This window comes from Lissotriton helveticus, chromosome 2_1 (assembly GCF_964261635.1).
Source record: "Lissotriton helveticus chromosome 2_1, aLisHel1.1, whole genome shotgun sequence".
NCBI lineage: Eukaryota > Metazoa > Chordata > Amphibia > Caudata > Salamandridae > Lissotriton > Lissotriton helveticus.
Genome location: NC_136059.1, coordinates 1,443,648,518 through 1,443,673,643, shown reverse-complemented (window position 1 = coordinate 1,443,673,643; position 25,126 = coordinate 1,443,648,518). Strand labels below are relative to the sequence as shown.

At 45.8% G+C, this 25,126-nt stretch overlaps 1 protein-coding gene across 1 annotated transcript in view; it reads right to left on the bottom strand.

Annotated features, from left to right (window-relative positions):
• The window catches only part of FRAS1 (Fraser extracellular matrix complex subunit 1), a 1,313,599-nt gene that overhangs the window by 806,248 nt on the left and 482,225 nt on the right, over positions 1-25,126 (bottom strand). Inside the window, exon 15 of the mRNA XM_078676362.1 lies at positions 24,637-24,824. Within this exon, the coding sequence (XP_078532488.1) occupies positions 24,637-24,824 (188 nt within the window). The remainder of the gene's footprint in view (positions 1-24,636; positions 24,825-25,126) is intronic.

Genomic DNA, 25,126 nt, shown 5'->3' with positions numbered 1-25,126 from the left:
GAAGTAAAGAATTGCCAAGTGCTCAGTAGGAAAAAGTAGATAAAGGCATAGAAATATTCACAATATTATATACACAATAGATCGGTTGCACAGTTCACCGGCTAACAATAACCTGGCCTATGATATAAATTTCATACACATTTTTCATTAAGTGGAGACCTAGCTTCCAAAGATTTATTGCACTAGAAAATGTGTGTCACAGCACACTAGGGGCTGGGTAGCAGAGTTCCAGTGTAGAGTAAAAAAAAAATACAGGCACAATCTGTCACAAAAAGTAGGATTTGGAGGGGTGAACACACAAAAGGAATATGCTACTTACCAGTATGCATCTGCTCTTGGCATGTAGGGCTGCTGACATTCATATCTGTGCATAGATCGCCGCCTAGTGTTGGGTCCGGATGATTGAACATTGTTGTCCTGGAAGAGTCTTCGAAGTATCACGAGATAGGTGGCTCCTCCCCTGGACTACAGTGCGCATGGGCATCCTCTCCATCCTTAGATTGTTTTTTGCCATTGTGGCAGAGGTGGAGTGTTGTACAGTAAGAGATGTCCATGCAAGAAAGTGAGAGTTAGAATGAATGCTACAGCTGCGACAGGCACCGGGGAGGAGGGTGGGCGATATGAATGTCAGCAGCCCTACATGCCAAGAACAGATGCATACTGGTAAGTAGCATATTCCGTTCGAGGCATGTGGGCTGCTGAATTCATATCTGTGCATAGAATGTATAGCAGTCTCTCCCTTAGGGGTGGCTACCTGTGCCAGCAGCAGCAGTCTGAAACAGAGTTTTTTGAACAGCCTGTCCTACAGCAGCTTGCTGTTTGGAATGTACATCTACACAATAGTGTTTTGTGAAAGTATGTATGGTAGTCTATGTGGCTGCTTTACATATTTCCTCTAGAGGAATGTTTCCTAGGAAAGCCATGGATGCCCCCATTTTGCGTGTTGAATGCGCTCTTGGGGGAACTGTTAAAGTGCGTTTTGCCTTAAGATAACATATTTGAATGCACTTAACAATCCATCTGGCTAACCCAGATTTAGAAATGGGGTTGCCTTTGTGTTGTGGTGAAAAAGCAACAAACAACTGTTTTGTCTTCCTGAAATCTTTTGTCCCGTCTATGTTATATAGGAGAGCCCTTTTAACATCTAGTGTGTGCAGGGCTCTTTCAGGTACTGACTGTGGATTTAGGAAGAACACTGGCAGTTCTATTGTTTGATTGATGTGGAAGTGGGACACAACTTTTGGCATGAATTTAGGGTTTGTCCTAAGCACAACCCTATTAGCGTGGATTTGGAAGAATGGCTCTTGAATAGTTAGTGCTTGCAGCTCGCTAACTCTTCTAAGCGAAGTAATCGCCATGAGAAATGCCACCTTCCATGTTAAAAATTGTATTTCACACGAGTGTAGAGGTTCAAAAGGTGGTCCCATTAGTCTGGTTAAAACAATGTTTAGATTCCAGACAGGTGAAGGTGGGTGTCTTGGGGGGGATCACTCGTTTGAGTCCCTTCATGAATGCTTTAATGGCAGGCACTCTGAATAGGGAAAGGTGTTGCCTGTTTTGAAGGTAAGCTGCTATGGCAGCTAAGTGTATTCTTATAGATGTATAGGCTAGATTGCAGCGGTGTAGGTGCAAAAGATAGCATATGATATTTTTAGTTGATGCGTCTAGTGGGTTTATGTCATTGTTGCTACAGTAAATGACAAAACGTTTCCACTTTGCCGCATAGCATGCTCTTGTGGTAGGTCTTCTTGCCTCTTTGATAATGTTCATGCAGTCAGGAGGTAAGTTTAGGTAGCCAAACTCTATGACTTCAGGAGCCAGATTGCAAGGTTCAGCTGCTGTGGATCTGGGTGCTGAATGTCTCCATGGCTCTGCGTTAAGAGACTGGGTGTTAGCTTTAGTCTTTGATGAGGCACCACAGAAAGTTCCAGGAACGTGGTGTACCACGGTTGCCTCGCCCACGTTGGAGCAACTAGGATTAGCGTCATGGAGTGCTGGCGCAGTTTGCGTGCCACTAGCGGTATCAACGGTACTGGTGGAAAAGCGTAGGCAAATTTGCCTGACCAGTTCATCCATATCGCATTGCCCTGAGACTGCGGGTGTGGGAATCTTGCGGCTAAGTACCGGCATTTTGCATTTCGTTTTGGTCTATCTCTGGTTGTCCCCACTGTTGGAAGTATGGTCGAAGCACTGTGGGATGAATCTCCCACTCGTGCATCTGTTGGCTGTGTCTGCTGAGCAGATCCCCTATCTGATTGTCCTTGCCTGGGAGGTGTTCCGCCATGAGAAAAATGTTTCTTTGAATGGCCCACTTCCACATGCTTTGAGCCAGATGTGACAGCTGTGGAGAGTGTGTTCCTCCCTGCTTCTGTATGTAGTACATCGCAGTCATGTTGTCCGTCCGGATCAACACGGTCTTGTTGCACTGATGTACTTTGAAAGCTTTCATTGCCAGAAAAATTGCCATCAGCTCCAGTAGGTTGATGTGCATCTTTTCTGCTGCGTGGTCCATAAGCCCTGTACTGTGTGATGGAGGACATGGGCTCCCCACCCTATCAGGGATGCGTCCGTTGTTAAGACTATTTGTGGTACAGGCTCTTGGAACAGTCGTCCTTTGCAAAGGTTTTGTGGATTCCACCAATGCAGAGAGTTGTATGCATGACTGGTCACCAACACTAGGTCGTTTAATTGTCCTTGAGCCTGGTTCCACTGCCGTGCTAGGCACTCCTGCAGCATGTGTAGTCTTGCGTGAGGGACTATGAAAATGCATGAGGCCATCATACCTATTAGTTGCATAAACACTCGGGCTGGGAGCGAGTGTTGGGGCGTGAACCTTTGGATTAGCATCTGAATACTGTTTATTCTGACAGAATTCTGCTGTGCTTTCCCTGCCAGAGTGTCTATCGTCGCTCCCAGGTATTGTTGTACGTGGGCAGGCTGAAGATGGGACTTTGGGTAGTTCAGCGAGAAACCTAAACTGTGCAGGAGGTGAATAGTGTCTGACATGTGGCTGGCACATTGCTGGACTGACTGTGCTTGTATTAGCCAGTTGTCCAGATATGGATAGACATGAATATGCTGTCTTCTGAGATGTGAAGCTACTGTCACTAGGCACTTGGTAAATACTCTCGGGGCTGTTGTCACCCCGAAAGGAAGGACTTTGAATTGATAGTGCTGATTTTGTATTGTTTTGTAAACCTGAGATATTTGCTGTGTGCTGGGTGTACCGGTATATGGAAATATGCGTCTTTGAGGTCCAGTGTTGCGAGGAAGTCTCCTTGACGCAACAGTGGTAATACTTGAAGTAGAGTGAGCATGTGGAAATGCTCTGATAAAATGTATTGGTTTAAGGGCCTGAGGTCCAAGATTGGCCTGAGAGACCCGTCCTTTTTGGGGATCAGGAAGTATAGCGAGTACACCCCTGTACCCTGGTGTTCGAAGGGTACCAGTTCTATGGCCCCTTTTTGTAGCATGCTGATGACTTCTTGCTGCAATAAGTGTAGGTGTTCTGCGGACATAGGATGGTGTTTGGGGGGTATGTTGGGTGGTGTGGAGATTAATTCTAGGCAATAGCCATGCTGGATAATTTGCCTAACCCACCTGTCTGTAGTGATGTTTTCCCAGACTTGTAGAAACTGCTGTAATCTTTCCCCGACCGGTGTTACATGGTCTGGGGGCAGTGACAAGAAGTCACTGCTTGGTATTGGTAGAAGATCTGGTGGTGTTATTCCCTCGACCTCTACCTTTGCTGTTATTGCCACGGTATCCACCTCTACTGTTTTTGTTGTAGGTGTTTTGCGTGTTCCCCTTGTTGTATGAGGTTTGCTGCGCTGAGCCTCCTCTTACAGCTCCTCTGTTGCTGGAGCGACGAAAGGAGCCGCCTCTGTATTGTTGTGACTGCAAGGCTCCCATAGACTTGGCTGTCTCTGTATCCTTCTTCATTTTGTCTAATATTGTGTCGACATTAGGGCCAAACAAATAATCAGGGTTCAGTGGCTGATTAAGTAAAGTGCTCTGAACCTCATTTTTAAACCCAGAGATGCGGAGCCACGCATGTCTTCTGAGCATGACACTGGTATTGATAGCCCTGGCTGCTGTGTCTGCTGCGTCTAGGGCACATTTGATGGAGGCGTTAGATATTAACTTTCCCTCCTGTATTAGGAATTCTGCCTGTTCCTTATAAAGGTCAGGTAGATGCTGGAGAAGGTGCTCAAGTGTGTCATAGTGTGCCCTGTCATACCTGGCTAACAGGGCTTGTGTGTTTGAAATTCTCCATATGTTAGCTGCTTGTGCAGCTACCCTTTTGCCCGAAGCCTCCAAAATTTTAGACTCTTTGTCTGGAGGTGGAGCCTCACCAGTAGTTTGAGAATTAGCATGTTTGCGTGCATTGGATACTACCAAAGAGTCTAAGGGCAGCTGTCCCTTAATGTATGTAGGGTCCACTGGTGCTGGCCTATATTTCTTTTCTATTCTGGGGTTAATGACTCTTGCCCTGGTTGTTTCCTTAAATATGTCCCCTGCATGTTTAAGCACCCCCTTTAGCATTGACAATGTCTTCACTGATCTTTCTGAAGTGTTGAAAGTGTCAAAGAGGAAGTCTTCCTCAATAGGGTCTGCATGCATTTCCACGTGGTGGTTGTATGCTGCTCTTTCGATTAATGCATTGAAAGCAGCTGTGTCCTCTGTAGGCGAAGTTTTCACAGGGTATGCAGTATTATCTTGCATGGGTTGAGAGTCTACAGGATCTACAGGATCAGACCATGGTTGATTTTGGTTGTCCTGGTCATTGTCCACAGGATAATTATACAGTTCATTATCCTCATATTCCACATCCTCATCTGTGCGTGTCGGAGAATATGTATAAGTTTCTTGCACATGTGTCCTGATAGGCTCAAAGAGAGTTGGAGATGTTAAAGAGTCTGTTTTCTTTTTTAGTGGTATTTTGTAGGTTTCAGCATAAGTGTATGGTCTGATTTTCCTTTTTAATAGGGTAAGTCTGCCAGTATCTGGGTCCACATACAGTTTGGACTGCTCTTCTATCGAGGGCTCTTGCTCCTCATGTGCTTGAGCTCTTTTCCCTGTTATCGGCTTTCTTGTTTGTGTCAGTTCGATTTCTGTCGTAGGTTCAACCGATTTTTGCCGTATATGCGTCGGAAGTCCGAATTTTATCGGTCCGAGGGACTTTTGTGCTTCAACAGTCTTTTTAGGCTGTATGACCTTCTTCGGTGCCGTGATTGTTATCGACCCGACTGTCCTTGTTGGTTCGATAACCACGTTTTGATTCGGAGCGATGTTTTGCCTCGGCTTGACCGACCCCTTAGCCTCGATCCTTGCCTTCGGATCGAGTGTTTTTGTTTGCACCGTCTTTGGCTTGTCGACTGTTTGTTTCGGTTCGACAACCATCTTCTGCTGGAGTCCTTTGTTTGTGTTGCCTGGCGTCAACATCAATCTCGTCGGTTCGACAGCTTTTAGCTTAGGCATGTCCCTGGGCTTACTGGCTCTTGGCTCGACAGCTTTGATATGCGACCCAGCCATGTCGACGGCCATTTTGTGTTTGGTCGGCGCCATAGGATCCGCACATTTCGGTCCGAAGAGTGGGAAGTCTATTAGTTTCGGTTTCTGTTTTGCTTCTTTAACTTTCGGTTTCAATATTACCAGGGAATGGTAATGTTGCACCGATGACTCTTGCCTTATGTTCTTAGCCGGGCTGACTTGCGGGGCTATAGAATCGATGTTTTGATCTTGGCTAAGGCCTTCCGGCGATGCCAGGACCTGAGCCTTTGGTAGCATATCCGTAAATGTACTGGGCTCCGTACTCACGGTTGGCCCCATGTCCTCGCCGAAATCGTCCTCGACAGCTCCGATGCCTGGATCGTCGTCCCCTACCTCGACGATGTCGTCTTCTTCGTCAACGTAGTAGTTGGAGTCATATTCCGATCCCTGCTCCTACTGCTGGTCTGAGTCCTCAGCTTCGACGACCTCTTCGTCGTCTTCAAAGATGTTCTCCGGGTCAGGCGCTGGCTTCTGCATCGTCTGCCTCGCTGCTCTTCGAACCCGAAGAGTTTGCTTCAAACGAAACTGCGCACAAGCTAAGCAGTCGGCTTCATTGTGTTCACGAGATAAACACTTGTTACACACAGGGTGTTTATCTATGTGTGGGAATTTTGAATTACTAATGCGGCATCTTTTGAATGGACTTCGTTCCATCGACGAGTGGCCCTTGGTGTCGAAAAAGGCCAGGCGGCCCGATTCGACGATCTGAGTATAAAACAACAGAAATAAAGTTGTCGTCACCAATCGAATAACAATACCAACGACCCCGAAGGCCTTTTGGCCTATTAGAAAAGTTTTTTATCGATTCCGAACTCCGAGTTGGAAATCACATCCGAACCCAATGGCGGAAAAAAACAATCTAAGGATGGAGAGGATGCCCATGCGCACTGTAGTCCAGGGGAGGAGCCACCTATCTCGTGATACTTCGAAGACTCTTCCAGGACAACAATGTGCAATCATCCGGACCCAACACTAGGCGGCGATCTATGCACAGATATGAATTCAGCAGCCCACATGCCTCGAACAGAAAGTTCTCACATGTATCAAATTAAGAAGAATAGAAGGAATGTGTGAATTTTAGGCTATTAGCACTGTGTCCTATGTTATGCATTTGTATCATTAAAACTACAAAATGTGAAATAGACAAAAACACTTATAATTCCATGGTGAATTTTAAGCCAGAAACGCTTCTTTGCTTTGCTGTAGGAAGCTGAAGTGCTGTGTGAAACACTGTGTAAAAAATTTGTAGTCGTTTTGTCTTCACTTGGCACCACCAGCAGGAACTGTCATCAAGACCTGGGGCATGGCCAAGCTGCCGACCAAGATGGCCGTGTAGCGTTGAGGCTATGCCGGCCTCCTCACAATCTGTGCCGTGAGCTGAGCTACTTTGACCATCCTGGCTGAAAAGGAACTGCGTAACGGGCTGCCACACTGGGCGCCCCAGCTGAGTGGTGAAAGAGCAACTGAGGCCGGAATCGCCTGGCGAATAAACAGGCTCCCCTGGGCCGCGCATAAGGAACTCGTGGCCGGGCAGGTATATACTGGGGGTGCAGCCTTCACTGACGCGGGTGGAGTAGCTGCCCGACCGCATGGCTGTACACCCAACAAACAACCACGGACCTGGCAGAAAGAAGTGACAGGACCGCATACTGGGGGCCACACGCCGTTGCAGGGAGACCATCAGATGGCAGATTGAAAGAGCTGAAAGCGGCTGCGAAGATTCAGACCTGTGGCTGGCCAAGGGCCGCACAGAGAACAGGCGCATCCAGCAACAAGGTAAGCTGGCCCGTGCCTTTCCCGGAGGCTGCCATGGGGACAGGGTCCACGGGCGAGTCTGGTGGTCAGCCATCGGGCAGAGCTGGGCAGGCCCTTAGCTGTGTGCAGCCCACCTCCACCCATCCTTCTTGCTTCCCACACGATGCTCTCCTGGCCGGGGCCTGCTGGCGGAGGCCAGGAGGGAGAGGTGGCCAATTGCGCCCAAACTGTAGGCGAGGACACGCTGGAGACCTGCGGGACAGCTTTGACCCTCCCTACTGTGACTGCTGGGGGGAAACGTTGACCAGTGAGACGTGGTCAGCATTGCTCGCATGGGGCGCTGGACCTACCCCCCCCCCCTCTAAATAGTCTCACCTGTGTCAGTCGGCACACTTTGGGAGATAGAGTCACTGCCGGGGGGTGCAGCATATCCATCTGAAATACTCGGCCTCTTCTGCTAGGGCAGATTGTCACCTGGCCAGCCTCCTGGCCTGCTGGGCTGACTGTTCTGTGCCTCCTCCCTGAACAGCAGGAGACCGTTGCCAGATGACAACTGGGAGTCCATTTCAGACTCGGCCCCGCACTCAATAGCTCTTGATTGAGTCATTCGGATATCTTCCAGTCATTCCTGAGACTGAGGTGGGGGAGAATGGAGCTTCCTCCAGAATACACACAGGCTGTGGAATTGCCCCTGCCCTGAACTGTCAGCTATCGTGAACTCACTGAACTACAGGCTATGCCAGAGTGACACAAAGCAATGTTGGCTGACATTTGACAACAACAAGGGCCTGGGCTAAGGCCATGGCCCGTCGATGGCGGAGGCGCAACGCGGTCCTTGCTGCGGTGCCGGCTAGAGCCAATGCCCTCATGTTGGAGCTTAGAGTGGGCCTCAAGGCCCTAGACAGTAGCTTTGAACACTAAACAAATGTGTGGATGCGCTGGGGACCACCAAGAAAAACAACTAGATATTGTGGAGGGAAGGGTCTCTGACCTGGAGGAGGGAGCTGCCCAGTAAATACAGAAAACAGACATCAGAGAAATGCTTCTAAAGACAGTTGCAATGAAGAATGAGTTTTTGGAGGCGAGCAGCAGGCGAAACAACATCTTCATCCTGGGAATCCCAGAATCCACGAACACTAACCGCCTGAATCAATTCCTGGAGCAGATGCCGACTTGCTTGGCAGAGACTCCTTCACAAAAACATTAGTGGTTGAAAGAGCTCACGGCTCCCTTGGGCTGCGTCGGAGCCCTGGCTGCCCACCAAGACCACTAATTTCCCGTTTTTAAAATGTCCAGGACCGAGACACCGCCTTGCACATGGCTAGATAAAAAGGCCCACTCAACTAGCAAGATTCATCTGTCACTCTATCCAGATTTACCTGCGATGGTCCAGGGCGCCCGCCACAATTTCACAGGTGTCAAGGCCACACTACGCAATCTGGGCCTCCGCTATGGGATGATGTACCCGGCCCGTTTGCGGGTCAAGGGTGAGGGCAAGCCGCAGCTTTTTGAATCTCCAACGGCAGTACAGGAATGTTTTCGCAAGTTTTCGGAGGCCCGTGCAGCACACCAGAATGACTCACCTCTGAGATAGCCATCTGATGATAATTCGGGTGGCAGTATTAACGTTATTTCTGAAGGCTAACCTCTTTGGTCTCAACCGAACTGTAGCTGTACCATGTATTTGCTTTTGATATGGTTCTGTTGTTGAATGTCTAATTATGATCCAGTTATTTTTAGCAACAACGTCTTTCCTTTCACAGATCCTCAATGACCACACATGTTAAGATACCCCCCATTGCGAACATAACACTTTTGACCTGGAATACAAAGGGCTTTAACAACACATACAAAGGCAAGCAGGTGTTGCACTACTTGCAGGGAGACCAGGTTCACATTTCCTTTTTACAAGAAACACACCCGACCCCACAGCATTTCCCACTTTTGCATCCACAAGGGGCACTCGCCGTTACTTTGCAGGCTACAGTACATATGCCAGGGGAGTCTCCATATGTATACACAAGCGAGTGCCATTCTAACTATCCATAGTCCGCACTAAAGAGGGCAGCTACTTGTTAGTGAATGGCCGTCTGCTGGGGCATACCGTACTCCTAATTAACATATATGTGCTGCTGAACACATAGTCTGGAATTCTATTATAATCTCAAGGTCCAGATTGATTTGGTGGAGGCAGACCACATTCGAATGGGGGGGTGGGGGGGTGCGTTTATCTACTACTCTACCAGAAATGTGACAGCACTGCAGACACCCCTGGTACCAAATCACCATCCCGACGTGCTTTGTGGGACCTAGCCGTAACACATAATCTGGTCAATGCCTGGCATGAACAGTGCCCCTCTCAGCCTGCCTACGCATACTACTCAGCACAAAATAACACCTGGACCTTCTTGGACTATTGGCTCCTTATGCCCACCATGGATTGACTCTATACAGCATCTCCCCGGTGCTCCTGAAACTCAACATACCAAGGGTGGGTGGAGTGGAGCGACAGTGTAGTTCTCTGGGTTGGGGCTCCAAGATGATTTATTCCAGTCAGAACTCTGCACAGCTACAGTGGAATACTTCAAAATAAACAAAGGGTCAGTGAACTCCTGGGCCACCCTATGGGAAGTCTTAAAAGCTTATATGAGGGGGTTATGCATTTCTAAACATGCGGGATCTTGAAAGATATGCGATGGACACTCTTCCAAATAGGAAGGGGTGGGAGAACACTGCTGACCTCCCAGCACAGTTCGCCCCAAAGCATTAGGGTAAATGCAGTTTGCAGTGCATGCTTACTTGGTATTTTGCTGGCGTGTTCCACCAGGGTTGGTGAAGATTAGTGCTGTCATCTCTAGACACATGTGTTTCTAGATTTTATCTGTCATCAGTAGAGATCAAAAAAACGATTTTCATCTGGGGTTGCTGAGCAGGCTGCCAAAATTCTTACAGGTCTCAGTACCTCGCACAGGTGCATCTCCACTAGCTCGTCAGCTCAGTGGCTCAAGGGAGCCTTTTTTTAAACAGGAAGGGGTGGGAGCACACTGCTAACCTCCCAGCACAGTTCACCCCTAAGCATTATGGTAAATGCAGTTTACCAACTTTTGGCGAAACACTCGAAAATATCCGAGCGAGCTACAAGAGACTGCATTTCCCAGAATGCCATGGGCAAACCTTGCCTGAGAGGTCAGCAGTGTGCTCCCACATCCAGTTGACACTCTTCCAAATAGCGAAACAGTTATCTGCGATAGATCAAGCCAAGGCAGCGCATGGGTTGCAGACGCAATTACAGCGCTGTGCCTCCCTGCTAGCACACTTCCTCGAGGCGGCCAAGAGATAAATATATTTTCTAGGAAAACATGCAACAGCTAGAAAGTATGGGAGGGAGACAGACCAGGTCACACGCTTGCCTGACTCCTGCAACCCCCTCGGGCTAATCTTATATAACCGGTCTACGAAGGACAGATAGGACCTATATCGCAGGCACGCTGGGTATTCAGGACTTAGTACTTGCCTACTATACAGACCTATACACCTCATGGGTCAAAGACAAGGCTACAGACAGAACACATTACCTAGACTGGATAGCCATGTTGTGGGTTACCTCTGCACACCAACAATTTCTTGGGGAACCCTTCACAGAGGATGAAATAATTCGATGGCACCGGGTCTCGATGGGTTCTTGGGCATTTTCTATAAAGCATATAAACACTTGCTAGCCCCACATCTCGTTAAATTGTATAGTGAGGCCTTGGAGAGGGGGGGGATCCTTCCCCCTACTCTCCGCGAAGCAGTGATAATACTGCTCCTGAAACCCGGGAATGACCCGCTGCATTTGGGCTAATACAAGCTGTAAGAAAGTGGCTCTATATATACACTGGACCAAAGTAAGGTATAGTGTGTATAGAGTCCCCAGTCTCCAGAGGTATAACAGAGGCTAAAGTCACATATGACCTTACTCTCTAAAGTGGTAGCTTGGTCGAGCAGTAAGGCAGTATCAGAGGACAGTGTAAAGCATTTGTTGTACACACTCAGTCAGCAAAAGGTTTCACACACTCAAGAACAGAACTCTAGGCCAATTGTTTTTATATCAAAAGATATAATTGTTTTATTTTAGAATCAACAGGTATCAAAATATACTTTTCTCAATATGAGAGACTTTAGGTAATTACTTTGCAGAAAGGCAATAGACTTTGTAAGTTCAATAGCTACAGTGGTTGCAAGAGGCAACACAATTCTAAACACAACTTATCATTGAGCTCAATGGGTTTTTCTACATAAATGCAGTTGATTAAGGATTACTTTTCGAACCACAGGACTGGATCCTGGATTCAGTCTCGGGACCTAAGCTGTAAAAACAGTTAAGTAAAAGCATATTGGTTACAGTTGTGATTTTTAAAGAATATATATGTATTTACAAAGTTGACACTGTGAAACTTTTCAGTAAAAAACTATCAATGTTATCCTATGGGAGGAAATTCAAGCCACAGGTAAAGTAGGTTCTCGTTAATTTTGTAATCCAATACTGGACTCCTAGGTTTAGCATTGGGACCTCTACCTAAGACAGGTAAGTAATTACGTTTTAGTATTTAGTACGATTTTTAAGGAATATTTCTAGTTCGCAAAATTCGACACAGAAGAAATTTCAGAGAAAAACAGTCAATGGTTTCCTATGGAAGAAAATTCAAGTTACTGGTAAATACAGTTAGGATTACTTTTGCGGTTCAGTACTGGGCTAAAAGGTACAATACTGGCTTCTCTCCTGATCACAGGTGAGTATTTCGGAATTCGTTATTCGGCTGATTTTAGATAAAAAATGTAACCCCTTCCATGCTGGTGACGAACCCCAGCCGTCACACTCCACGGTGCTCGTGTGCTGATGACGGCTGGGGTTCGTCACGGCCCCGCCCTGTTCGTTCCGCGGCCGCACACGGGGGGAATCGCGGCCGCACGGACGGGGTTAAAGTTTCAAAACTCCACACACTCCAGAAATTTCCGTGAAAACCAGTCAATGTTAGTCCATGGAAGGAAAGTGAGTTATCGGCTTTCAGGTGAGTGCTCAACTGGTGGAGTTAAGGTTCTGGACATAGACTCGGGGGTTTACCAGGGTCGGATAGGTACCGTTGGTACACCCTCTGTGACACAGGGGCAGCCGGGTGCAGAGGTAGTTAGGCCCAATGTTATCCAATGAGAGGCAGGGGGCCTTCGGTTGGCGGCTGCTGGCTAGCAGGCCACGCGGCTGTTGGAGCTGGGCTCCTGGTCACTTGCTCAGGGCAAATGGGGAAGTAGGATAGGACATAGGTTGCATTGCCAGAGGCACTCAGGCGGCTGGGTGCAGGGTGCTTTTCAGCCGTCGGGCGCTCAATGTTATTCAATGGAGATCTTGAAAAGGGAACAAAGGCTGCAGGCTCAGGGACGGAGGATCTTCTGGAGCGGCCAACACTTTGAGGGGTAAATTGGGATCTTGGAGGATAGGTAGGCACCCAGAAGTTGGGCACAGGGGGCCGTGGGGCGCCAGGGGCAAGGGGTGTCTTTTGAGGTCAGTAAATCTTACCCCCTGCTGGTCGCGGTTAGAGGGGTCCTTTGTCTTGAGGCTGCAGGCATCGTCGGGGTCGTCGAGGAGGGTCCTTGGGCACTGAATTCCAGGTCAGAATTGCCGGGGGATGTCCTCAGGGTCTTGATTCACTCCAGCACAGGCCAGGCTTGGCGGGTGCGAGGGTGCAGGGTTCACGGTTCGAGGCTGATTCCAGGGCATGTTACTTGCTTTGAGCAGTACCACTGCTTGTGGGAGACCCAGGTAGTAAGAGTCACAAGGCAGTCAGGTCCTTTGGGGTTTTAGAGGTTGCGGACCACTGGAGATGCCTGGGTTTTAGCAGGAGCAGGTTTAAGGGTCGACAGGCCTGTAGGGCTGTGGCCAAAACAGTTGGTGTCTCCCTCTTTTTAGCAGCTGCACGGCAGGGCTTCTTGTTCTTCTTTCTTGTTTCGTCATCTGGATCTGAGGGAGGAAGGTTCAGGGTGCCCCTAGATACTAAATTTAGGGGTGTTACAGATAGGATAAGGGCAGGGACCAATGTGTTCCTGGCCTGGGGTAGGTACACCCCCTATCCAGCTCCTCTCCTGTGGGAACGGGCAGAAGCCTATCTGTGATTGGGCACGGCTCCCGATCTTCAAGATGCCCGGAGCCAGAGGTCGTGCTACACCTCGCCTCTTCCACCTGAGGGGTGGAGTTGGCACAGGCTGGCACACCCCCCTTCCTGACGTAGGATTTCCTGCCAGTCTTGCCGCCAGAGTGGGGGTCAGAACGGGTGGGGGCCAGTTGCTGAGTACAGCAAGTGGTCTGGAGAAGGTCTCGAAGGCGGAATGCCTTTGAAGCTTCCCCTGCCCATCCTGGGGGAGGAAGCTTGGCACCTCGTCCCAGGATGTGCATTGTTGAGGGCCCAGGAGAGCGGGGGCTCTCCACCCAGGGGTCCAGCAACATGTCTGCTCTCAGACAAGACGTGGATTGTAGGTTATGTTTCAGGGGGCTTCTCTAAGATGCCCTCTGTAGTGCATTTTACATTAAATCCCACACTGGCTTCAGTGTGGGTCTAATGTGCTGAGAAGTTTGATATCAAACATGTCAGTCTTCAGTGTAGCCATTATGGTACTGTGGAGTTTGTAATGACAACCTCCCAGCTAATGGCATCACTGCACTTACAGTGCCCAGGAATGTCCCTGGGTACTGTAGGGGCACAGGGCTCATGCACCTGTGCCCACACCACTGGCATAGGGCACCCAGCTAGAGGGGTGGCTGATGTATGCGAGGGCAGTGGGTTTGTGGGTATGGCACAGATGCCATGTCTACTCTTTGTTTAGTTCTGCACCAGCACACTCAGCCTGCAAAGGCAGTGTGTGTGTGTCAGGGTACAGGTCCCCTAAGGGTGGCACAATAAGTGCTGCAGCACTTAGGGGTCTTCTCTGGTCACAATGCCCTGGGTACCTATGGTACCATTTACCAGGGGCTGACATGTGGCCAGAGATGCCAATTGGGTTTAGGCTTTAGTACAGTTTTAAGGGAAGGAACACAGGCCATGGGTACCTGATTGGCAGGGACCCAGGGCGCACCAAGGAACAGTGCATCAGGTATCAAGCAAAAAAGGGGGGGGTGGGGGGGGGTACTGCAACAGAAACTCACTTTCTTACACAAGCCATTTTCCTTATTAAACTTTGACAAGATCCTGGCTAAAATGATAGCAACCTGACTGTACCTCCTGCTGGACCAAATAATATCCCGGCCCAATCAGGATTTGTCCCGCACAGATCCATAGCTTTCAATCTAGGCACGCTCTTTGCGGTTTTACATAGAATTCCCCCCACTGTGGCTGCACTGTTGGACGCTGAGAAAGCATTTGACTCACTGGAGTGGCCGTTCCTACAAGCCACATTGCGCAAAATGGGTCTCTCTCTGAGATTCACAGCGCTCATCACGCTGCTGTATACGTTGCCCACAGCACGCATTTGCCTGAACGGGACGCTGTTGCCCTCCTTCCCCCTGACATGGGGAACAAGGCAAACTTGCCCGCTATCACCTCTATTATTTATTATTACCTTAGGGCACCTGATACACCACTTGCAGGAGCGGCACTCCCAAAGAGGTCTTCAGTTTACAACTATCCCGCTTCTGATCACACTCTATGCAGACATCATCCTCTACATGAGACACCCGAGTGACAATCTGGTGCCAATACTAAGGAAAATAATCAGATACAGGGCCCAGTCTGGGTTACACATAAAGTGGGGCAAGTCTGATATATTTCCCAACAGTGCTGAGCAGCATTGATAGTGAATTCACACTGGTGTGGTGCACTGATTCCGTTAAGTACCTCAGGATATATGTACACGGAGATAAGAAGCAGATAATACCCCTAAACTACGGGCTGGCGCTAGATAAATTATTTAAATGTTGGTCCTGCCCCGGTTCTTGTATATGTTTAACAATATCCCTATTCTGCTGACTAACACGTTCTTTGAAACACTTCGCACCACCCTCACGAGGGGGCAAGCAGCAGAGAATAAATTGGGATACAATGACTCTACCGTACTAGTGTGTGTGGAGGAGTGCTTCTGGGTCACTAATTACCATCTGTGCTATCTGGTGGCCCAGTGCAGCTTTGCCCATCACTGGTACAATCCAGATGCCCGGATACCATACACTAAGCCAGAAGCTGATCTTGCGGACCTGGTGCCTCTGGCTTCATTGCTGCCATGTGACCCCCCCCATGACATCCAGATGGTGTCCAAAACTAGCTGGGCCTGGAAGCGGTCGATCCGATGACAGGGGCCACTTATTTTACTCATTACCCTTCCCCTGTCCGCCAACCATTGGCTACCCATCAAGCAAACGGCTCTGGTCCATCGAACCCTCACCAGATACTCTCTGACCACCATCGGAGACCTCTTTCCCGATGGACATGTGTTCTTATGGACGGAGGACAATACTAGTTTTCAAACTGCTTCTTTGATGGACCAGTTCATACTGCGGTGGTTGCAGGGGGCACTCAGAGACCAGGTTCCCAGTTATCCCCTAGAACAGTATCACTTCCCCCCCTGACGCAACTTATTACGGGCACAGGCTGGGATTATTTAATATATAAACTTTACAAATCAAGCCTGGTCTTGCTCCAATTTAGAGACGCCAGAGTTCGTGCGGGCTGGGAGCAGGATCTTGGTCACCCACTGCTCGATTCTCAGTGATATAAATGCCTTATATAGACACAATTAATTTCCCTTAATCACCCCACAAACTACTACACATCAAATTTCTCTGGTGAGCATATACCACACCGGCTAAATAACATCGCATGGACCAATCCCGCTCCCACACTTGCCCAAAATGTCATTCACTGTCAGCAGACTTTGCCCATATGGCATGGACCTGTGACAAGATTGTCCAGTACTGGCGGACCATATTTGCTGAGCTGTCAAGTAACACCCAAATCATACTTACACCCTCGCTATTGATGGCGCTCCTGGTATTCTTTCTCAAGATCACTATAGCCTTGCGCCTTTCCATTGCTATCTCTCTCCTGCTTGTTAAAAGGAAAATGGCCATACAATGGGGTAGCAGGTACCTGCCTGCTCAAAATACATGGATTAATAGCTTAATACACTGTAATACAGCCAGCGAATTGTATGCATGCCTGCAGCCGCTCACATCCAGACCTCGCAACATAGGGCAGCCACTGCGAGATTACCTCCTAAAGCTCGACATACTGCCATATCACAACCTGAACTGGGATGGCGAAGTGAGCTGAAGACTGATGATGGATTCAACCCAGATCTGTGACAGGGGGTGAGTGTCTGAAAAGTTTCAGCGCCACGTCCATCATCTCCTTGTGTTCGCTCACAAACTCAGCAAGGCCACTCTCTTCCTAAGCCCATAGTTACAACACAAAGAGGTGCTTTGAGCAGAAAATACATGGGCCCTGCCCTCATCTGTACATCTTAGAGTCTGACCTCCAATACTGTTCATATTATTGCATCTACCTGGTGATCGATGTACGTCTGCATGTAAGAGGGGATGAAATGCATTGCTTCTCATGTACTTGTCGATTGCTATCTCTGTGCGGTACCTTTCTTTTTGTAAAAATGAAAAATAAAGTTACAAATCAATATATATATATGTATATATCATATTGGTTCAACCATAAAAGATGCTTCCTTCTCACAAGGTAAAACATGTTTTATGGACAGAAAACATTATTTGGATGGAAAGGTACTAAGAATCAGATTGTGTTTACTAGATCAAAAGGACTCAATGCACGCCAAATGAATGGAAAGAAGTTAATAGTGCCACACCAAGGATAGGAACCCTTGACACTGGGAATATCCACTAATCTGCACTCTATGTATAGTCTGTGGTCATGGAAGAATATTATGAACCTTCTTATGCTTGTGCCACATTTTAAAAATGATGCAGGCAGTTTTGCAATGTCTCTTGCTGCGGTGTGTAAAACAATTAAGAAAACAATGATTGGAAGAGATACATATTTTCTGCACCAAACAGTTTTCAGTTGTTCACCTGATCATATCTAGGAAGGCATGTTGAGTACTCAAATTATATGGTAGGGGCTGGGCACACCTTTGTATCCAAGTTAGTTACACTCAGTTATTGTTCAAATTATGCGTGCTGCGTAGGTTGGCACGATGTCCCTCTCGTGCTTACACTATACTAGAAACAAATCAAGCATATACCGCTTGACCTAACGCGCACTGTTGCACTTCCAGCTGGATTATACTATTTTTATAATATACTTTTACACATTCAATAAACAAGGTAAATACATTTTTGTGATCAAAAAACCATCATCATATAGTAACTTTCATGATTATTTACTTTATGTTCACGAAGATTAGACATTTAGTAACCAATTGTCAATATCATTGAATTACATGTAAAACATTTCATAAATGTCACATTCATATCAAGATCAGTTTTCAATGCCCGCCCTATGCATTTCGGGCCCCTTGGCCCTTCGTCGGGGGCTGTATCTAGAAGAAATAAAAATAACGTTTGTTGTTGATTACGGTTCCTCTTACATGCAGAGTATGCAATCTACCACAAATTAACACTATCGATCTGTGCAAAACTCTTTCTACGCATATGGTGATGCAAAGTCTGAAAATAGCATAAACACCTCGTGAGAAGTACGATAAACCATGTGTTAATATGTGGGAAAAGAGGGGAAAGGAAGTCAAGAAAAAGCGAAAGAAATCTAGAATAGACATCGAGAAAAACCTCCTACATTGCTAAATTGCCTTGTAGCCGAAAATAAACACCCGTGTGCCTCACTCGTGATGCTGTTAATGACAAAGTTCATCTATACTAACCTTTGAGTGATAAGGGGTAGGTGATATCGCGCGGAGTAACGATGTGGCAAAAAAACAGTTCTGAAAGGTAAACACCAGTGCTTAATAAATGCTCTCCTAGTTACCGTGCTGTGTACATGAGAACCCGCTGAACTAAACAAGTCATACCTATTTTCTCGCGAATGGTCCGTAAACGTGTAGAGTGGGTTGACCTCTTTGTCAAATGGAGCCGTGACGATAGGTGCTCCTCGTACTATATAAAAATGTTTTTTTAAGAACTGCGTTTTAACATACGGGTTATGTGTGCGGGCGAGAACTTTATCAAAAGTCAAGGTAAAACTTACCAAAATCTTAATCTCCGATGTCCTGATCTGTCATACGTCTGAATGCTGACTGCCTTCTGAGAAGAAGGGTCACGCTTGCGCATTCTATGCTTGCATAGGCAATACTAAAAACGGACTAGGGGAGTGTGTGAAGTTAAACGCTCGCCATCTTGGACTAGTATCAGGTTAACTGATGACAATGAATATAAGGTAACGGTGAAAATAAAAAATAGAGAATAGAGAAAGCCCAAGTGTGGAAAAAAGTGTGAACTCAAAGGGTTGAGAGAAAACACATTCATTATTGTCATGAGACATATTTACATTTGTATTTGCCACCATATGACTGTACTTCTGAAACAACGATCGCTCGCAGGCGACTCATGAGCAATACCTATAGGTAACATCCTAAATCTACTCTGTCATTGATCCCTTTTGGATCCACACACAGGAGGCATTGAAGCAGTAGAATGGGCCCTACTGAAACAAGAGGAACTAAGAGCTGACAACGTTTTTTTATTAGAACTCCTACATTTTTGTCTCCATCATGGATATTTCAAGCATGAGAACAAGTTCTTTTTACAGAACAAGGGTACATCCATGGGATTTTCTGGAGCTCCTGCATACGCCAATACTTATATGGCGAGATTTGAAGAAACCTTTTTTCTAACGGACGTTGAATGGACAGAAAATCTAACTCTGTATTGTCGTTATATAGATGACATCTTTTTAATATGGCACAACAGTAAAGAACTGCTTGAACAGAAGATTACACAACTCAACAGACTGGATGAGAATCTGCAGTTCACCCAAACCATAGAAAACAAAATGATTCCTTTCTTGGACGTGCTAGTAAAAATTGATGGAACTGAAATTCAAACAGAGGTATATCACAAGACCACTGATAAAAACACAGCACTGATGTACAACAGTTTCCACCCGAGAAACTTAATCGAGAATTTACCATACTCACAGATGTTAAGAGCAAAAAGGATATGTACAGATACACAATCACTCAAGAACAACCTAGATTTCATCACAGAGAAATATCTGGACAAAAAATATCCTGAAGCACTATTGGAGGATACCAAGCTCAAAGTAGCAAAAAAAAAAACAGAGAATCATTACTGTTATCAACATCAAAGCCACAAGCTAGACGCCAAGTCTTTGTTTCAAAATATTCTACTAGTTCTCGAGAGATCAAAAAAAGTATCAATCAGCATTGGGATCTACTAAGTAATGAGAACGACTTCCAAGGAGAATTCAAAGAGAAACCCATTTTCGCATACAAACGATCCAGAAATATCAAAGAAATGTTGAAATCTGTAACAATGAATTCTGGAGAAAATTTCCGAGGAACTAGGAAATGCCAAAACTGCGTACAGTGCAACAATGTCATAGTAAGTGATAACGTCAAACATCCTTACACAGGTGAAACTATTAAAACCAAGCACAACGCAGACTGTAATACCATGAATTTAATATATGCCATAAAATGTCCGTGCGGGCTTCTGTACGTTGGAAAGACTGAACGAAAAATTAAAATACGTATATCAGAACACAAAAGTACTATACGTAACAACAATCCCAACAGCAGCTTAGCCGTACATTGGACCAGTCACAGGCACACCATAGCACAGTTAAAATTCCAGGTGCTCGAGGTAGTTAAGCCCACCCCAGGAAAAGACCTAACCAAAACATTATTACAAAGGGAAATCTTCTGGATAAGAAAATTAGACTCTCAAGATCCAAAAGGGATCAATGACAGAGTAGATTTAGGATGTTACCTATAGGTATTGCTCATGAGTCGCCTGCGAGCGATCGTTGTTTCAGAAGTACAGTCATATGGTGGCAAATACAAATGTAAATATGTCTCATGACAATAATGAATGTGTTTTCTCTCAACCCTTTGAGTTCACACTTTTTTCCACACTTGGGCTTTCTCTATTCTCTATTTTTTATTTTCACCGTTACCTTATATTCATTGTCATCAGTTAACCTGATACTAGTCCAAGATGGCGAGCGTTTAACTTCACACACTCCCCTAGTCCGTTTTTAGTATTGCCTATGCAAGCATAGAATGCGCAAGCGTGACCCTTCTTCTCAGAAGGCAGTCAGCATTCAGACGTATGACAGATCAGGACATCGGAGATTAGGATTTTGGTAAGTTTTACCTTGACTTTTGATAAAGTTCTCGCCCGCACACATAACCCGTATGTTAAAACGCAGTTCTTAAAAAAACATTTTTATATAGTACGAGGAGCACCTATCGTCACGGCTCCATTTGACAAAGAGGTCAACCCACTCTACACGTTTACGGACCATTCGCGAGAAAATAGGTATGACTTGTTTAGTTCAGCGGGTTCTCATGTACACAGCACGGTAACTAGGAGAGCATTTATTAAGCACTGGTGTTTACCTTTCAGAACCGGTTTTTTGCCACATCGTTACTCAGCGCGATATCACCTACCCCTTATCACTCAAAGGTTAGTATAGATGAACTTTGTCATTAACAGCATCACGAGTGAGGCACACGGGTGTTTATTTTCGGCTACAAGGCAATTTAGCAATGTAGGAGGTTTTTCTCGATGTCTATTCTAGATTTCTTTCGCTTTTTCTTGACTTCCTTTCCCCTCTTTTCCCACATATTAACACATGGTTTATCGTACTTCTCACGAGGTTTTTATGCTATTTTCAGACTTTGCATCACCATATGCGTAGAAAGAGTTTTGCACAGATCGATAGTGTTAATTTGTGGTAGATTGCATACTCTGCATGTAAGAGGAACCGTAATCAACAACAAACATTATTTTGATTTCTTCTAGATACAGCCCCCGACGAAGGGCCAAGGGGCCCGAAATGCATAGGGCGGGCATTGAAAACTGATCTTGATATGAATGTGACATTTATGAAATGTTTTACATGTAATTCAATGATATTGACAATTGGTTACTAAATGTCTAATCTTCGTGAACATAAAGTAAATAATCATGAAAGTTACTATATGATGATGGTTTTTTTATCACAAAAATGTATTTACCTTGTTTATTGACTGTGTAAAAGTATATTATAAAAATAGTATAATCCAGCTGGAAGTGCAACAGTGCGCGTTAGGTCAAGCGGTATATGCTTGATTTGTTTCTAATGTTGAGTACTCAAACAAAATGGTTACTTACCAGAAGTAGTATTGCAACTTAAAGAGGTTTCTAGATTCATATCCTGTGCATTATTACCCCGTCTAGTGCATGGGTCCAGAATTGTCTTTTTTTCCTGCATCTGGGTGTTGTCGACCACCATTTGGTGGTATATCCATCCACTGCATGACGTCAGACTGCGCCCCAGAACTTCCTGTGCGTGGTAGGCATCTTCCCTTTTCTGGTGTACTTCCTCTCGTTTATCTTCCCCACCTGGTTGCATTATCTCCCATTTCTAGACAGGTAAGTAACCATTTAGTTTTGCTGCATGAAGCCTTTTTTGAATTCACATGCTGTGCATTAGATTATATAGCGGTTTCCCTTTCTTTGGGTTGATTGGGATGAAATAAGGAAGTATTAGCAAACAGGTGTTTAAGTACCTTCTGTCCCAACTGTGCTTCCCTGTTCATTTGAATGTCTACACAATAATATTTTGCAAAGGTATGTAGTGATGCCCATGTCGCTGCTGCACAGATTGCGTCCATGGTATGTTTGCTAGGGACGCCATTGTAGAGCCCTTCTTTCTAGTTAAGTGGACTCTAGGGCGTGTGGGCTGTGTCATCCCAGCCCTGGACTAGCAAGTCTGTACTGTTTCTCCTACCAATCTTGAGATTGTTACTTTAGTTACTGGAGAACGATTGGTTGCCTTGGTGAAAGAGACAAACAACTGGTTTCCTTTCCTTAAGAAACTCCTTTATTCCTTGCAGATAGTACATTAAAGCTCTCTTAACATTCAACATATGTAGGGCTCTTCCCATCTCGGTCTTAGATTCTTTGAAGAAAGTTGTTGTAGGTTTTGGTTAACATGAATGTGGGTCACCACTTCAGGCAGAAACTATTGCTTGGTTCCGAGAACCACCTTGTTGTTGTGTATTTGTAGGTATGGCTCCTGTTTTGTTAGCGTTTGCAGATTGCTCACTCTGCGTAGTGATGACACTGCAATCAGAAATGCTGTATTAAGTGTGAGTGATTTAAGATCAGTTTTGTGCATAGGTTCAAACGGGTCTGCCATTTCCTGCGTTAGCACTATGTTTAAGTTCCACAATGGTGCTGGAACTGATCTTGGTGGTGTAACTTGTTTAAATCCCTCCAAGAACCTCTTCTTGTGAAAAAGGTGCTACATGAAGTGCCCCTGGTGTAGGAGTGTAGGGGAAATGTAGCCACACATGTGGGAAGCGTTAGTCAGAACTGAACTCCCAGGAGAGGTTTTCCCCATTTTGATTTGGACTAAGATATACATTTCTGGGACCAAACTATGCCATACTTCTAAGGAAGTGGTCATCACAGAGGTTGGCAACTAGAAGCCCATTGTTTGGAGGTGCCCCACCTCTTGCCAGCCCAGAATCTTGAATAAATATGGGAGAGCAGCACAGCACCTCAGATCCCTGTTTGGAAACATCTGGAGAAGAAGGAATGCCCTACTGGACCCGTAAACTGTACTAAAAGAGAATTGCACTCATGAAGAGAGCTCCTGCTGCACTCTCAAGTCTTCACATACTAGGACTTTGCCTGCTTTAAATGCTCAAGGAGTGGACTCCCTGATGAGCAACAGCAAGAAAAGTGCTGGAAGAAGTCACCTGCAGCATCTCCAACAAGGACAAGCCCAGGTGACCAGCTTCACATGGAGTTTACTGGAGTTGACTAGGTGCATTGTGGGAATTGTAGTCCCAAACCATCAAGAGGCAAATCGAGCTTCTGGACCCTTGGCTGGTGCTGTGGACCCTCAGATGACCTTTCAGAAGAAGCTCTGACAGTTTGGGAACTTGGACAACTTTTTGGGAAAAAGCTCCACAAGTCCACCGACCTTAACTACAAAAGTCAAGCTGGCAACGTCGAATTGCGACTCAGACTGACCGTGCAGGTTTGCCTCATGGAAAGCTTCGGAGGACTTCGACAATGAAAAAGAAGACCACCAAGGCATTGCACTGCAGCAGGCCGTCGTCATCGAACTGGAATCCAGATTGACTAAGCCCATTGCTCGGCGTCGAGAGAAAAAGCTACAAAAAAGTGACTAAGCCTGAAGGTAAAAACTTGACCAGGCCCTACTGCTCACCGTAGCAGACTTGTGCCCCATCGTGGTCAGCCTGAAACTCTGACTTTGTCCCGGTCGAGCGCGACCAGATAGCACTGGTTGGCACTCTTCACTTTTAAACACTAGAAAGCACCTTTTGCATTTAAAAAATTCATATCTCCAGTTCCATACAGTGGATTTGTATTGTGTTTGTGTCTTACTTATTTACTTTTGTGGTGGTATTAAATGCTTTACACACTGGTCTACTAAGTTAAGCCTGACTGCTTGTCAGCCAAGCTACCAAGGGTTGAGAAAGGATTAATTTATTGAGACTTGACTGGACCTTATTTGTAATTGTGGTGTTATTGTTAGCTGAAGATATCTAATTGCACCTACTAATAAACCATCTTACCATCTTTCTATCTATCTATCTATCTATCTATCTATCTATCTATCTATCTTCTATGAGGACCCAATCAGCTATCCCTGGTAATTTCTCTGTACATTACATTGGTATGTGTATCCATGATGCATTCACCTCACTCCTGCACATGCCACCGCTGTCTTACCTCACCTCATTTGTACTTAGTTCTTTATGAAATAAGCCTTTGCATGGGATATTCAGGCTAGAAGCAACAAAATATTCCTGACAGGAGAGCATTGTGTATTGTTGTCAAAGGAGGCATAAGCCTTAATGTCTAATGAATAGCTCAACATATCAAGATGAATATCAAAAGCATACTCTTCAGTTTTTGATACCAACAGGAAAGGAGAGTAGAATATTGTTAAACAAACCTGTTAATTTAAATAATTACATACAAAGTTTATATAGAATTGAGATACAGGACTATAATTAGTTAGGATTTGTTAAATCAAAAATACAGTTGCACATTGCCACTTACTGATCTTCGCTAGTAAGCCACAAGCATGCATTAAAGACAACAAAAACACTCACAAATGGAGGTGAAGGTAAAATGAGGCTCCCTGCAGCTTCTCGGTCAATGATTGTCACTGTGGCAGTGGTGATATCGCCAAGCACAGCCTCAACCGGATCATCAGGTCCCAAAACCAGAGAGAATGACTCATGCCATTCTCGGTCTTCATTGGATAAAATCTCTACTTTAAATATAATATGGTCCATCCCTAGAAAAATTGAGGCAGTAGAAAATGTTTTAAGAGAAACTGTGAAAGGTTTCCTTAGACGTGCTCCTAGTAGTAAGGTAATATGCAAGACACATTTTAGGATTCCTCAAACCTGTGCTTTCTAAGTAATGGTACTGCCAAATTTCAAACAACCACTTGTGTTATTTATCAAAGGGATGAGGATGAGACAACCTTTCCCCACTAAACAAACCGCTCAGGATTTTAGTTGTCATTTTTGCATTTCACACACTCAAAGGGCCCCATACTGTGCCATTCATTCAGGCCAGCCAAATTCAAGGACT